The sequence below is a fragment of the Xiphophorus maculatus genome, chromosome 22 (assembly GCF_002775205.1).
Source record: "Xiphophorus maculatus strain JP 163 A chromosome 22, X_maculatus-5.0-male, whole genome shotgun sequence".
Lineage (NCBI taxonomy): Eukaryota > Metazoa > Chordata > Actinopteri > Cyprinodontiformes > Poeciliidae > Xiphophorus > Xiphophorus maculatus.
The window spans coordinates 13,279,973-13,295,948 of record NC_036464.1 but is presented as its reverse complement, the minus strand read 5'-3'; the positions used below and the strand labels follow the sequence as shown (position 1 = coordinate 13,295,948).

The 15,976-nt window shown below is 40.9% G+C and overlaps 1 protein-coding gene across 2 annotated transcripts; it reads right to left on the bottom strand.

Moving 5' to 3' along the window:
* Positions 1 to 1,968: 1,968 nt before the first annotated feature.
* LOC102220415 (probable E3 ubiquitin-protein ligase TRIM8) lies at positions 1,969 to 15,179 on the bottom strand. Of its 2 annotated transcripts, none has more exons than XM_023327798.1 (7): positions 14,862 to 15,179; positions 12,777 to 13,380; positions 6,720 to 6,815; positions 5,293 to 5,526; positions 5,149 to 5,180; positions 3,326 to 3,441; positions 1,969 to 3,247 (listed from the first exon to the last, which is right to left on the bottom strand). In XM_023327798.1, exons 2-7 carry the CDS (start codon positions 13,344 to 13,346, stop codon positions 2,607 to 2,609), a joined length of 1,689 nt encoding a protein of 562 aa, XP_023183566.1. In that variant the 5' UTR covers positions 13,347 to 13,380; positions 14,862 to 15,179; the 3' UTR covers positions 1,969 to 2,606. The 2 variants fall into 2 exon arrangements, with proteins under 2 accessions (XP_023183566.1, XP_014324777.2); XM_014469291.2 differs by having other exon boundaries at positions 14,866 to 15,179.
* Positions 15,180 to 15,976: the final 797 nt, after the last annotated feature.

Here is a 15,976-nt window from a genome sequence, read left to right as displayed (position 1 = left end):
GCAGTGAATAATGACGATGCTATTTGGGCTCCAAACACAGATAAGACTGTAGTCCTGTAATTAAGTCTCCTCTCTTTTCTTTGCTGCTTAAGAAAGGTGGGGAAAAAATATAGAAATGTTTGACGTACAAATCAGACAGGGCTCATAAAACGAGAAAACAAAACAAGGGAGGACGATTTTACAGCCAATAAATAAGTGATAAGCTTCACTCCCCTCACAACCGAGCCCTTTCTCTTCCTTTTCCTCTCAACCCTGACTTTGCCCCCCAGCTCTCTTATTATCTCACTGTGGGGGAGGTGCACTGTTTAAAAAAAAAAAAAGAGCATGAGTGACAGATACATAGAAGATGACGATATTCCATCCAGCCCCTCATTAAAACCCTGCGCTTATGTCATCCACTGCTCAGACCCTCCCTGTCCTCCTCAACCACTGTCCTGCCGCTGCAAATCAAAACCCGGCAGAGGAGTGGAGGAGGAGGTGCTGCTCATCAGTTATTCCACTTCTCTGACCTAACTTGACAAGCGGCTCCCATAATGAGACAAAGAGGGATGAGACAGAGATTTTGCCAGAGACCAGGATGTTGACGAGGAAGTGAACTGTCCTAAATTGGCAGATAATGGGCCTGCTGAGGGCCACGCTGGAACAAATCACTGTTCAAACCTCCTCCACCGTGTTCTCTCTGTCTCAGCTGGATTGAGTTACAGTCAGGGCTCTTTGTTTGTTTTAAATTAAACTCTTGCATTTTTCCAAAAACGTGCTTTGTAGAGGAGTATTTGTTTTTCTTTGTGTTCCTTTGTGATTTGGTAATCAATTGCATTGGATAGTTTCTATATCTTCTGTATGTAGAAACTAGCCCAGTCCCTTGTTCACATGTGATTTTGATCCTTTTTTTATTCCACACAAAATATCTTCAAATCTTGATGGTTCCTGAGAGTCTTTGCTGTCTGAGCTTCAGACTTTCAGTCAGCTATTCTGTCAGGTTAGTTTTCTTTTTCTGAAACCAGTTGAGTTTTCTTTTGTGTTTCGGATCATTTTCTCGCTGAAAAATTCACCCTTGTTTCACAAAGTTCTTATCAAGACTATGCCTGTACTATTCTACAATGATTGTTCCTTCAATGTGATGTCTGCCAGAAACAAACGCTGGAAACAAGCCAAACCCAAAACAGTTTTGTTCTGTTTGTATTTATTTTTCTAACACTTCAAAACTTTTAGTAATCAAATTTGTTTTAATATCAAAGAAAACCTCAGTAAATATTAAAAGTAGCTTAGAAAATGATGATTACACTTATTCAGTGAAAAACCAACCAACCTTGCGCCATATGAAAAAGTAATTGCCCCATAAATCAATAACCAGTTGCCTTGCCGGCAACAACTACATGAGTTGTTTGTGATAACTGGGAATGAGATTTACATCACTGTGGGGGAATTCTGTTCATCTCCTGTTTGCAGTATTGTTTTAAGACAAAGCAAGCTACATTTTCACACCTGCACTGCATGCTTAAGTTCATCCTGCAGCTCCAAAAGCTAAATGCTAAATGCTTTTAGCGATTTTCTTACAGTTGAACTTGCAGGTGTGCTCCAGATAACATTTCTGAATTTATGGATCCATCATATAAGGAAAATCATCAATGTTTAAACGAAGCAAAGCAGTCCAAGGTCACCACACTACCACTACCATGCTTGTTAATTTTACAAAAAGAAGGTGTTTAGTGAACTAATGCAGTAATAAAACAAATACAAAACCAAAAAATGTAGCCAATAAGAATAATTCATATATACGTAACTCGGTGGAGTTACTTTCTTCACATAGAACCAGGTTCCTTTAGATGGATTTTTTTTTCTTAACGAATTAAATCATAATTTTGTATTAACTATTTAAAGGTTATCATTGTCTGATGTTAAAATTTATCTGATGATCTGAAATATCTAGTGTGGCAAAAAAGCAAAACATAAACGAAAGCAGGCAAATACTTTTTCAAGCACTGTATTTTCCCCACTTTAAACCACAGCAGGACGCAATGTTTGAGACGGCAATGTTTAATGCAAAAACATTGAGACTGGAAAAAACCTTAAAGATTCCTTTAGAGGGTTTTGATCTGCTTATTTATTCAACATATTTCACATACTTTGGTTTATTCATATTCTTCTATAAAAAATACATGAAAAAACTGACAAGCATTTGGAGTCCAGTGTTTTGTTTTGTTTTTCCTCAAGCCACATTGACATCCGTCTGCATGGAGAGTTTCCCTGCTCACTTTCAGAAGCAAGCAGGAAATAATCAAGAGCTAAGGAGCCGCAAGTACATTAAGAGTGGAGTTAACAGTCTTTTTTAGGCACTGACGTCCCACAGCAGGACTCGTGATGAAGAACATGTCACTTCCTCATTTGCTGCTTGGATGGAGTTTAAGACTAAAAAAAATTTACATCAGCACTTACAGTGAAGTTGAAAAAGAAACTAGCTGCAAACTTACAACGGGTTCAGGAGTTACTAGTGTTACTGGGATAAACGGGCTACAATGATTTGCAGAAGTGTTGTCGAACAAATATTAAAATCGTATCCTAAAAGGGGTTCTGATACAGTAACAGAACCAAGAGCTGATTCTGATTTATTTGGTCCCGTAATGCTTGGTTGAAGATTGGCCGTACAGGCCGTAGAAGTCAGGGTGCCTGGAGGTTTGCGACGCATCCATCAGGCCCCTGACGGGAAAATGCTGCAAGGGCTGACTCGCAGGAAGTGGGGCATGCGGGGGGAACCCCTGAGAGGGGAAGGTATCCGCCGCCGGGTACGGAGGCTGGGCGCGGGAAGCCGGTGCTCTGGAGCAGCAACAGTTATTCAGGGTGCACATCAGCACTTTCCTGCTCTCGTACATGGATTGTTGCGACGCTCCTCCACTGGGGAAGTGGGACGATGGGAAAAGGTTTCCTGAGTGGTGGCTAGAGCTTGACCCCAGACCCACCATGTGATGCGCCGCCGAGTCAAGGAGGCGACCGGAGGTATGGGGAGCCTGGGGGAGGACCTCGGAGGAATACACAGAGGAGGAACGGTGGCTTTGCTCTGTCAGGAAGGGCTTTTTGCTGCTGTAGATTAAATGCGAAGGATCCTGGGAAGAGGAGTTTTCTGAGTTACTCTCCAGGAAGGCCATGCTGTATTTCCTCTTCTGCAGGCCTGAACTCATTCCCAGCTGAGAACCAGCATGGCTGCTGTGAGACTGGATGATCTCAAGAATGGACGCCTCATTAAACGGCTCTGAAAAAGTTAAACAGGCAAACTTTTAATAGGTTACACTCGTCTATTCATTAGCTACTTGATGCTTCTCCTGCCTACCTTCGAGCATTTTTCGCAGGTTCTTCTCTCTCGCCGAGAGGTCAGATAAAAAATGATGAGAGTTGAGCTGGCCTACTCTCAGGGCAGGGATGGCCCCACTTAGATGTGAGTCTAACCTGGAACAAAAACACCCAAATAAAAACCACAACTGACAACAATGTGGATAAACCTGCAGGAATTCCTAGTTGGGGCACACTTCAACTATTATCCACATACAAAGTGTTCCATTTAGGATCATTTAGGTAAGTAAATGGTTAACTCCACAAGATTAAAGGTGATGTAATTCATTAACACTCTGTACCTTTACCTCTATGAGGCCAGCATTAGCAGTACAGAGTCCCACACAGAACAGCATAACCAATTCTAAGTGGATGAGCCAGATTTAATAAAGAGCTGGTTCCTGTGCATCTACACCATAGGTGTCAAACTCAAGGCCAGGGGGCCAAATCTGACCTGCCGAAGCTTTTTATGTGGCCCTCTAGACTACAAATTATATCAATAAGTCCTTCCAGTTTTTCAGAAATCTGCAAAACTTACACAAAATCAACAAATCTCCACATTTTGTTCTGATTTTATTGCAAATTTTCTCAAAATTGGTCAAAAACATGGAATCTGTAATTGATACGGTGAGTGAAAAAAAGTCACATTAAATATCATAATTAGCGCAAACATTGTAAAAATTTCCTACAAACATTTCTAAATTAGCACCTCAAAATCTGCAACTTTGATTGCAAAAAACACTAAAACAACCACAAAATTCTGGAGGAACAGCTATTTATTGATATTATGACCGTTTAATTGGTTTTATTGATATATTCTGGTACAACCGGTACTTTAAGAGCATCCAGATTTTTGATATGACCCAAAATGAAAATGAGTCTGACACCCCTGATCTACACAGTCATTAAAACAATGAACAATTGTTCATATACTATCAAATTCACCTGCACTATTGCATAAGGAGTTACATCTGGTAACACAGAGAAAGTAAAACACAATCTGATCATTTTTATTTTATTTTTAAATGAAACTTTAAGCTGCTCCCATTCACTTCTGCGCATGGTAATTTGGGCAGAATTTGCACAGAAGTGAAGCGGTAAACCAGGCTTGCCATGGAGTATTATTAAATTCCTGGGTGGGTTGCTGGGGTTTTAGGTGACCAAGTTGCTGCTTTCAGATATGTTTTCTGACTACTTCTTTTGTGTACATGTCGGCATATGAATTTTCACCTTCTGAGCTGAAGCGGGGGTTCAGAAGGATAATCTGATGCCATCACTCATTTAGCCATGTGGTGCAATGGGTGTTCCACATGTCAGCTTTGGCTGTGTTTCTTCCACACTCTATATTTCTCCATTTGGACAGGGATTTTACTATAACTATTGAGAGCTCCAAGTCCAAACACAAAACAAGTGTAAAGATCATAATATATGCTTTTCAAAGTAATCCAAGAAAAAATGTACCTACTGGCAACTTGTAACAATTTTTAATGCTTCCTACATTCAGAATGATCTTATTTCTGCTTTGCAGCACACTGAACACTACTCTGTTGTTGCAGACCTTTCTCTGTATGCAGCTGTTTAAAGCCCCTCAGCTTGGATGCAAGCAATGATTTTTATATCTAAAGTTCACTGCCAAAGGAAGAAGTCAATAGTTGGCTCAGCTGAAGTAACATACTAAATATAGTGCTGCTTTTCAATTACTCAATGAATCACATGTAACTGTCAAAGGCTCCCTCTTACTTTACAGTTACCAAGATACAAACATTTTCTTATGTTTTATCACATTTTAGATTGGAAGTAAACAAAAAAAAACTGGTTTCCTACCTATCCATCAGCAGCTGGTAAGGTTTGGTGTTCTGAAAAAAACAAAATAAATAAATAAAAAATTTTTACAAAGGTCATTAAAGCCCAAAACATGTTAAAATATCAACAATATAAAAAAACGAAAGGAGAAGTTTTGATTTGTACCTTCATGAAGTTTAAACTCTCTGTTCTTTGACAGAAGGACTGAACCGAGCTCAGGAGCTTCTCTGACTCCTGCCGCTTCTCGTTGAGCTGCAGGACCTGCTGCGAGTTCTTCCTCACATACATGGTGTAAGTCCTCTCCAGCATCTGCACAGTCTCCGCTTGGTTTGCCTCAAGCAGCGCATACATCCTCTGATACTGAGCTCGGACACGCTCCTTCAGCTCGCACACAGCCTCCTGTGAGGAAAGGCATTTGTAAACAAGCGCACATGCTAACAAAGCCCAGCATTTACTTTGTCGATGGGCATTTTACCAAATAAACGCAAACAACTTCTGGAACTTTTGGAAAGTTTTTTTTTTTTTGAAGAAACAGTAAAGAAAAAAAAAGGAACTCAGCTGCTACAAGCTTCCTGTATTCTCAGAAGTGAATTAGGCAAATGTTTTACAAAATATATTTTCCTTCATGCAGAAGCTATTGTAGATGTGCATTTATTTGTAGCACGAATCAACTTTTATTTTTATGTTTTAGCATCAAACACTTTTTGCTCCCTTTATTACTTAGACAAAATTTGCAAAATGCAAATTCTGGCATCCCAGGATGAAGTTGAGTCATTCTGTTTAATATTTTATTGAAATAGTCATAAGGTACAATAGTGAATGTTTGTTATATGAGGCAGTTCTTTTGTCCAGTGAAATGAATAAGGTGTTTAAAAGACCTTAAAAGCATCAATTGGCTTGAGCTGAGATAAATGTTGAGGGTAAAAGTCTAACGTCTGTGAATTTATCAGACATCATAGAATAAAGTTTCCCTTTAGCTCATTGGCTGCATCGCATTACATCACTTTGTTGTCTAAAAATCAACTCCCTATTGGCTGCATAAACAGAGTGTGAAGTAGAAATATGACTTGTAGATAGCAACTGTCTCTCTTCATTGCTGTAGTTTAGGTCTTTAATAGTTAATAGTTGTTACCCAGTATTATTCTGCAATATCTGTTCGTTTTTGAATAAATAATAATCCTCAAAATTAATACAAAACCACTCTTTTTTTTAAAGGCTTTATTGGCTCTAGTGGCCTTTATTTGATAGCAAATTGACAGGAAAGTGGGTAATGAGAGAAGAGGGAGGACATGCGGCAAAGGTCAACAGGCCAGGAATCGAGTCCTGCGTTGAGGACTAAGGCCTCCATATGTGGGTTGTGGTTAACCCCTGCGCCATCACAGCACCCAAAATCCATACACTAATACTAATACTAACCGATACACTATCTGACTGAATTGACTTTAACAACTGGAGCTGTTTGAGATATGGACATTTTGAAGCAGAGGAAAAAGGTAAGGTTGCTTTTACAAAGCACACAAAATTTGACCCCAAAGCCACCGATCTGATTTTAGCCCAGTCTAAGTTTCTGTGCGGTGCGTGCTGTACTTCACCTTCAGAAGGGTTTTATCTGAGTCCAGCTTGCTGAGCTGCTCATCGATGTTCTGAACACGACAATCCAGTCTGTCTTGCTGCCTCATTAGCATGGCCTGTGGAGAGAGAGAGAGAGACACGGATCAGAGTCAAAGCACAACAGGATGCACTAGAAACACAAAGACAATGATATATAGAGACTCTGCGCCCTGACCTCAGCAAACCTCAGATAACCATGACTTCCTCCACAACCCCGATTAGTCAGGGGAAACAGCTGCCCGCGGTAGGCACGTGCAATTACCCATTAGGAGAGAAGCAGCAAAGGCAAACACGACTGCACAAATCTATTTCTGATTGCTCCAAGGTTTGTGAGGGACCCTGTAACGATAAATGTAGCCCATTGTTGCAATCAGTCGACCTCCTTTCTCTTCAGGGCAAAATCAAAAAGAGCTACAGGAGCCAAAGGCCAGTGAGAGAGCTAGTAAACATAATCCTCCTCTATTTACAGCAGGAGATAGAAATCAATCTGCAGACACCAGCCGACATCAGAGCAAGAGCAGAGGGCAGGTATGCTTTTTAATGAACCGTTTCTGCATGGCAAAAGGCACCGTGAAACCCTCGCTGTCAAGGCAACAAAGCCTTGCCTATGTATTTATATGTCAGAGATATTTCATACGCAGGGGAGCAAAAGCAGCACCACCTCTATGCTGTTTTATGTTGCTTTATGCGCATTGCTTCCTACAGTTAACACTGGCTTCTGTGTGTATGCATGTCAGGGTTCAACTAAAGAGAGGGTGCAAAAGTGCACAATGCAAAATATGACTTTGAGAATGACGCGTGTAAGACTGAGACTGAAAGCGAGCAAAGAAGGAAAAGGAGAACGAGGACATTCCTTTGACCTCTTGAGGGAGTTTCATGGTTGTTACATTAAGGTATCTGAGCAACAGGACTCTTCAGCTGCTGACAACACTCATACTGAAAGAAGAGGAGCTGATATTTTAACACCACATTACACAGACCAGAGCCAACAGACTTAACTGGTTTTAAAAAGCTATTAGAAAAAGACCTATATGGAGTGCTTGTTTGCTAAACTATTCGTAAAAAGAAAAACTGTTTTTTGTATAATTTTGAACCGAGAAACTAATCAAAAACACACAAAAATCAAGAAAACAGAAATAAATTAGCTCACTCTGCTCTGTTTTGATATTATTATTATTATTTGGATTATTTTCAGCTTACTGCTTTAGATTGTTTAATAGAAAAGAAATGTATTTAAAATGTTACCCCAGATTCATTTTAGCTCCATCCCTTCCAAAATGTTAAAGCATTATAGTACAATACAATGCAGCAACCTCCAGTTCTTTCTTCTTCTCTAGTTTCTTGTTTGACTTTCAGGTTGTCCAATATCTTCTGGTGGTCAGAGAAGGAAAACAGTGTAGTATCATCACAAAATGATGCTACACTAATGTATGTTATCTGTGCGCTTTCGGATCAACATTTCCTATTGTGAACGTTTTTCCCATCTTCTGTAATCAACATACGACAGCAACAGAGGTGCCTGCTATGATGCAGCCACCTATGTGTACCACAGTTAAAGAGGGATATTCTTTGAGGCATTCATGTTCCCATTTTTTTTCCCCAAACTTGGTTCTACCTTCTAATGACTTGTTCATGAGGGTCATATTTGTACGGGTGTGGCTACATGCTAAAGCGGCACAGCACTGTTATAAAGTCTCACAGTTTCATTCACAGTCTAAAGAAAAGAGGTTTTGGATGAACTTTTCAAGCAACTCTGACATTTTCTTTCAGTCTTGTATTTGCCAGTCACCGTAAAATTGATTCAAAAGTCACATATTTCTGTCATCTGAACATAAAAGTCTCGACTATGTGCAGTAGGAGAACTGTACCTTCATCTTTATTAACTGAGATGCTAGAAATCTTTTCTTCTGATAGAAACTGAAGTTGGGTGAAGATTTGCTTTGATTTCTCTCTTATTAACGACCCCTCTAACATTACATTCAGTCAATCATTGGAGCTATTTTTTAATGACCAACGTAGGTCTATTTTCAAATACTTTGAGTATCAATCGATGCAATGTTGACTAATTTTTTGAAACCGATACCACACACAGGAATAGAAGGGACTAATATAGACTCGTCTCCTTTTTGTATGTATTTTGTATGTCTTCGCTGCTGTCTGCCTAACAAATTGCCCCTTAGAGATGATAAAGTTTACTTGACTTGACATGATGGTCCTGGACCGATACATATTGCATTGTTAGTATAATTATAAACCAAGTTGACCCCTCAGGTCATCAGAAACCCACTCACTCAGTTTGCCCAGGACCAGATCTAAACCAGGAGAAGCAGCATTTAGTCTATATGCTCTTCAGCTCTGAAACAAACTCCCTGAAAAACTGAAATATGCAGCGGCTTTCAACTTTTCCAAATCAAGCCCAAACATATTTTTGTTCCTGCAGCTTTTGATCAAAGAATCCCACTAACAAACTGTTTCCCTAATCACAAATGAGTGAGTGAAACATGAGATCGAAGATGACAATCTTTGCTCTTGGAGTCTAATAACTCCTGGCAGTGATTCTTTTTCTCTAGCAACTCATTTGTTTTAAATTTGCATTTTGACATGTTTTCCTTTTATGCAATGCTTTTCAGTGTTTGCCGTGTAAAAGCAAAGCTGAAATATTTTTCCCATTGCATTGTGTTTTTTTTGAGTTCTCATTGCACTCTTTGGAAGTGTATATCTGGAGCTATGCTAATATACTTGCCTTGCCCTGTTTGGAGAAATTTTATATAACTTAAAGGTGTAGTTGTTTCTTTCAAAATGGATGAGATCGTATTGCACTTTTTTGTTTTGCATTTTTGCACAAGTAGCGTGAAACCGCAGCATTTCTAATCAAGGTGATCGTACAGAGAGAGACTCATATCCATATCAGATGACTTAGCCATGAAGGCTCACATGGCACCTTGTCTCTTCCAGTTTTAAGTCACATCTTTTACACAGAATGCTTCAGTGGCTCGGCCTGTACGTCGTATTTTCTAAACAGCAGAAAAACTTTGGAACAAATTATTGCTGTACATCACAATCGCTGCTTTTTCTCATTTTTGCCCCTCAGCCATATTTTCAAACCTTTGTCATTTTCCATCCCATTCCCATTTTTAGCTGGCTGTGCTTGAAATACAACATGGAAGCCGAGGCTATGCAGAAGCATGAAAGCCCACCTTTATCATCCTTAAATCTGCCAATGATCACTTTCCATGCTGTCTTATTTAAGCTTCCCGACACCAGTGGGCTACCAGGAAGCTCATGTTTAAATGAGGAGCCTCGGGCTCAATGAACAGAGAGCCTCTTTCACAATCAACAGACAAATATTCCCCACTTCTGATGTCAGTGCACTGCCCTCAGCATTCTGGGGAACTGACTCACTCCAGCTATGATAGGAGAAAATGCAAACAGCAGAGCCTCCATGAGGGACGGTTTCCTGCTGAGGTGCCTGAGAAAAGCCAAGGTGAGGTTGTGTGGGAGGGGTCCTCCTCTGCTTGTCCCGGGGATAACATTGCTATTATATTACTCTTCCTTTCTCATCTCAAAATTACCAACGAGCATGCGGAAAGTTACGTTTTTTTTTTAAAGAAATCTCCTTAGAGAAGCAAAGATAACCAAAGATATGAAGACACTATTGCTACTTTGGGGTTTTTTTTTTCCCTCCTCCGTTTGTCCCAAAAGCAACAAGAGTGCTGCCAGGGGAATTTAAAGTGCTTTCACCAAAATAGACCACAGCTCCGTCAAGGAGAAAGACCTCTCAGTAAATACTGATGAGAAGCCACTCCGGGCCTCAAATTACTTTAACAAACGCGCAGCGCAGAAGAAGCCCAACGTTTTGGTTGCTGGAGGAATCAAAGAGGGCATGAGGGTCTAAGCATGGACAGCGTTAATCTGAGAGAAGCCAGGATGTCTTTTTTTTTTCCTCCCTGGGAATATAAGGTTGTGAAAGAACAAAAAAAAAAAAAAGATGGGTGGGTGTGTGCATGCAAGTGTGCAGAAAGGGAGAAAAGGGAGAGAGAAAGAGCAGCTGTGGAAAGGGCTGAACAGACAGCTTTTGTCCCAATAATAGCTCAGAACCGGGGGAAACATTTTGCACAAGGGACTTGGAATAATTTGGGACTTTTTGATTTACTTTGGAGAAAAAAATAAATTGCTGTAACTTTCCCATTTGGAAATATTTCAGTTACTAAAAGCATCAATGACAAGGCAACGCGGCAGATGTTAAAACATATTTGCTTCGTAGTATCTTTCCCTTGCTGGAAAAGTGTATGTGGGTGGTGGTTTATGACACCTTTCAACATCAGAATTTTAAAATCAGAACAAGCTGCTATAAGACAGTACTTACACTCCTTCAACAGTTTCAAGTATCTTAGTGGGGTTTTGTTTGCTAGAGCATCACAAAGTAACACAATTGTAAAATAGAAAGAAAATATATATGGTCTTAAAGTTGCCAAATAAAATTTTGAAGTGTCACTTTAACTAGGCCATTCTAACACGTAAACCATGACATTGTAGTTTTAGCTGATGAGCTTCAGGTGTAGTTTCAAGTCTTTTGCAGCTTCTAACAGGTTTTCTCCAACTAGTGTTCTGTACTCAGCTGCATCCATATTTCCTGCTGAAGAAAAACATATGCACAGCATGATGCTGCCATCACTGTGTTTCAGAGGGAGGATGGTGCTCTCAGAGTGATGTGCAATTTCAGTTTGCTACCACATGTAGCATTCTGAATATTTAAGCACTTAGAAATGCATTAATATTAAAAATTGGGCCGATATCAATAGCCAACATTAATGCTGCTGCTGTGGCTGATAACAGGTCTACGTTTTCCTCCACTTTAGACACCATGTAAAAGTGACCACACCGCCTGCTTCCCTGCTCCAGTTAAACACCCCATAATCAGTTTTGCATCACTAGCTCCATCACATGACCGAACAAATACCACATGACCAACCTTCAGCCCATCCTAAAACACACACACAAATGGCAACAAAGGCCAGGGCTCTCTTGAAAAACAGATTTTCAATCTCGATAAAACATACCTGGTTGCATAAAAGAAACAAACAAATGACAACAAGATGAAAATAAACATCGGTTTTTAATATCAAAACGGTTTTACTTATTGGACTAATACCGATACGATAAGAAATGACTAACATCGACGATACCAGTGTTGATGCATACTTATCATACAAACCTAATAAAAGCCTGCAGCACTTTTCAGATTGTATTTATAAAAAAAAAAACAAAAAACTTTTTTTTTTTTTTACTTCTACTTCACAACTTTGCACTGATTTGTGTTGGTCTATCGCTCAACATAAATGTTTTTGTCTTGTAACCAGACAAAACGTGGAAAAATTCAAGGGGTTGTAAATACTTTTCCAACACACTGTATCCCGGCTGCGACTGGCTGGTTTATGTGAGAAACATTCCTCCATGCACCTCCCATCCTAAGGTCAACCCTGCCAAGACAAATCATAACTCATTTGTTAACAGTTTGCTGCCAGATGATCGCTTTCTGCAGCATCTGTTTCCCACCTTTCTGTGTCTCTCCTTTCAAAAACGTCTCGCCTGGGTTCAGCTGAGACCCCATGAGGGGAGATGAAAGGCTAAATTATCGGAAGCGTTATTCATATTAAGTCGCTTTAAATCAAGGCGGCTGGTATTAACCAACACACGAGGATCTGCCCCCCCGCTGCACAGGGGTCGTCACTTCTGGTGGGTGCCGACTACATCACAGCACTTACCCGAGGGCGCAGTGCTGCTAATGCAAAGGCGTGAACCTCCTCGATGGGCGGTGTGATCAAGGTTAAAAGCTGTGAGTATGCATTTGTGTGTGTGTGTGTGTGTGTGAGTACTTTTATCTGCTTAGAGGCACACTTTCCCCCCTTTCAAATCAGATTAAAAGACGACATAAAGAGAAAATATACTTTTGCCAGTAAAACTAGAAGAAATATTTCCTGCACCGACATGTTTTCTCCATCTTAGAGTGTACCACTGTAAGTAGGTGTGACTTATACCTGCATTTGTACGCGTTGTGTGTCCACATCGCACACTGTGTGTCTTTGGTTCGTGCAGTGGGAGATGTAGCAGAAGGGGCACAGAGCCACCTGCTCTTCCTCACAGTGGAGCAGCCTGTATTCCTCGTGAGTGGGACACGTCCAGGCGCTCAGCTCTTCGATGTCTACTAACAGGTGTCCCGGCGCCGGGCACGGCTGCTGCAGGTGCGTCTGGACGTGGGTCTGGCAGCAAGGCTCCTTGCAACGCAGGCACACTTTCCTCACGGGCAGCGGGGGGCCTCGTCTGCAGAGGACACAGTGCAGCACAGCGGGGGCTTTCTCTGCATTCAGAGCGTTAAACCGCTTAACTATGTTGGCGAGCTTAAAGTTCTTCTCCAGCGCTGGCTTCTGGTCATAGTCGTGGTTGCACTCAGGACAGCGGACCGCCGCGCTTTCCTTGGCCCAGGCCTCAGAGATGCAACCTTTGCAGAAGTTGTGCTTGCATGGCAACTGGATTGGCTCATCAAAGACATTCAGACATATAGGGCAGAGAAGCTCCTCCTCGAAGCAGTTTTTCCAGCTTGCATCCATAGCTTCGGTGGAGATCCAAACTGATGGTGCACAGCTGGGAGGGGGAAAAAAAAAAGAGTAGCAGAATGATTTAATTTCCAGAAGATCACATGGAAAGTTAAGAAAAACTTATTAATTGTCAGGTAGCATCTAGTAGCATCTTTGTGTTACGATAGTAAAACAACAGTGAAGGGCCATAAGAAGTGGTAAACACCAAAGACCACATGACTTTAAAATAGGACAGCAAGTCTGAGTTTATTAAAACTTTTATTCATTCTTAAAAAATGTTGTGTCCTTTTTAGCATTACACTTGTAATCATCTCTACAAGCTCTACTGTTCGCAGAGTACTGTTTCCAAACATATTAGTAAAAAGTTCAGTGGAAGAAAAAAAACTAGCAGAAAAAGCAACACTATCTTCTAAGCCACTATCTTCAGAAGAACCCAATCAAGACACTGGGTGGGCGGGGGGGAGATTTACAAAGTATGAACAGCACAGCCATCTACAACAAAATTTTAAAGCATATCATATTTTATCTGGTTATCAGCCTTTTGGAAATGCAGATTTCATTTTCCAGCTGGACTTAGCACCTGTCTATACTGCTAAATCCAACAAGACCTGATTTAATGATGACAATAGCAATACTCCTGAACTGCCAGTTAACTTAATTGAACTACATACAACAGAGAGATCTATGAATTATCAGGGAGAATGTGAGAGATACCCACTAAACCAAGCAGGCGAGCTAAAAACCCCACAGTTCCTTAACACTTTAGCAGAGACACAGGCTGATCGCCTACATTCAACGCTGCAGTGACGCTGTAATTCATGCAAAAGAAAACCCCACCAAGTGTTAAATGCAGACACACTAATGCATTGACATAATTTTCAGTAGGCTGAAATTTCTGTATTAAAATACCTTCTTAAATGGCTCTGAAGAAAAATTCTAATTTTCTAAAAAAAAAAGATCATTTTGCATTTGCTGTAAGCCACACTCATCTAAACTGACAAGAATAAACACATAAAAAAATGTATTGCTCCGTGAAGAGTTTCAATTTTTCACAAGAATAAATTTACGTTTTGTTGTGATGCACCTGTGCACGGCAGAAAAGCATAATAAAACTCCTAAAACTCTGTTTCTTGCGTTCGGATTTGGTGGACCACCCCAAAATTATTAAAGGCCCCCATCTGGCCAGTCCGACTGAAAACTTTCTGGAGGCGCCCCTGGGCACAACAGGAGCAAACAGGTACACAGACCTCATGTTTTGAAGCACCGGAAGAGAAACAACATGATTTTAGAGTGAACTTCATAAACCCTACATATGAATCTGAGTGCGATCTGATCTTTTCACCAACAGGGCCACACACGCTGTGGCGTTTAAAAGCGAGTGACAACTTGCTGCTGAGAATTTGACTCCTCTCCGGTTGTTACACTAAGCTACGCTGACATTTTAATTACACGCTGTAATTTGCCACTAAATGAGCTTTAAAGCAGAATATATAATGAGTATATTTCTACGGAAGAGAACGACGTTACCAACTATTTATTGTCCATGTCGTCGGCAGACTCCGGTGCTCCTAGAATAAAGCCGAGGAGCTTGTCATCCAGCCCGCGATGAAACCCAGCTCTCTCCGGTTAGATTACAGCCGTCTGTCCGACGCAGCAGCCCCGACGCCGGGCTTTTAGGACATTCCCAGCTGCTTCTGTCGACTGTTTCGCTTTCCCGTCAACTCTCTGAGTAAGGTTTTACTGTAAGCAGAGGCAGACGGTGACTGGTCGGAAGAGAGCACGGTGCTTTCACACCGACTCCAACCCCCAGCTCCGACACACCGTGACCCGTCACAGAGTTGACACACAGACGGGGAGGAGCCGAGAGGAGGAAGGGAAGGCGAGGCGAGCAAAGGAGCGGACACAGCAAACTCTACCGGACACACTGCAGAAGACCGGTGTGACCCGCCCGGGAACATGCTTTACATCCGAACCAGGAGAGGGCACAGCGGAGGCCCTCAGGGGCCCATGCGAGGGTCCGTAAGCAGGGAGGAAATGTGGGGGTGGTGGTGGGGGGGAAACAAAAAACAAAAAACCCTTCTTTTCTTTGAAAGTTTGTCAGGTACATTTTAACAATAAACTGGAGTTCTTGTAAATATATTTGCAGGTTAAAACTACTTTAGGTTTTTAGGTGCAGTGGCGGTTTCTGCATGAAATATTATCCTGGACTAGTTCTTCTACCCCTATCCTCTACAATAATAATAACAATAAATACCTTTTTGCGGTGTAACTTATTTTTTATTCTTTTTCAGCCATGCTCAAAATTATTCTTACCCCTGGTTGATTTATGTTTAAAGTAATCTTTTCCTGTTCGCAATATGTTTCATTCACTCGAAGTAAAAACTTTTCTGAACTGCTCAGCCAACAGACAAAGATTAAGGTGATGACATTTTCAACTTTAAAGACTTGGAAGTTCATCGCCAAAGATAAATAATCCTTCAATTACTGAGAAAGGTATAAATAAACTATTTTTGATATGTCATCTTTGCAGAAAAACATCAATGACCCCCCCACGCCCCCAGAACTACTTCTCCTTTTAGATATATTTATCTTTTTTTGAGACATGCCTATTTCAGTTCCTATCAGAAACAACCTTCTTGAGT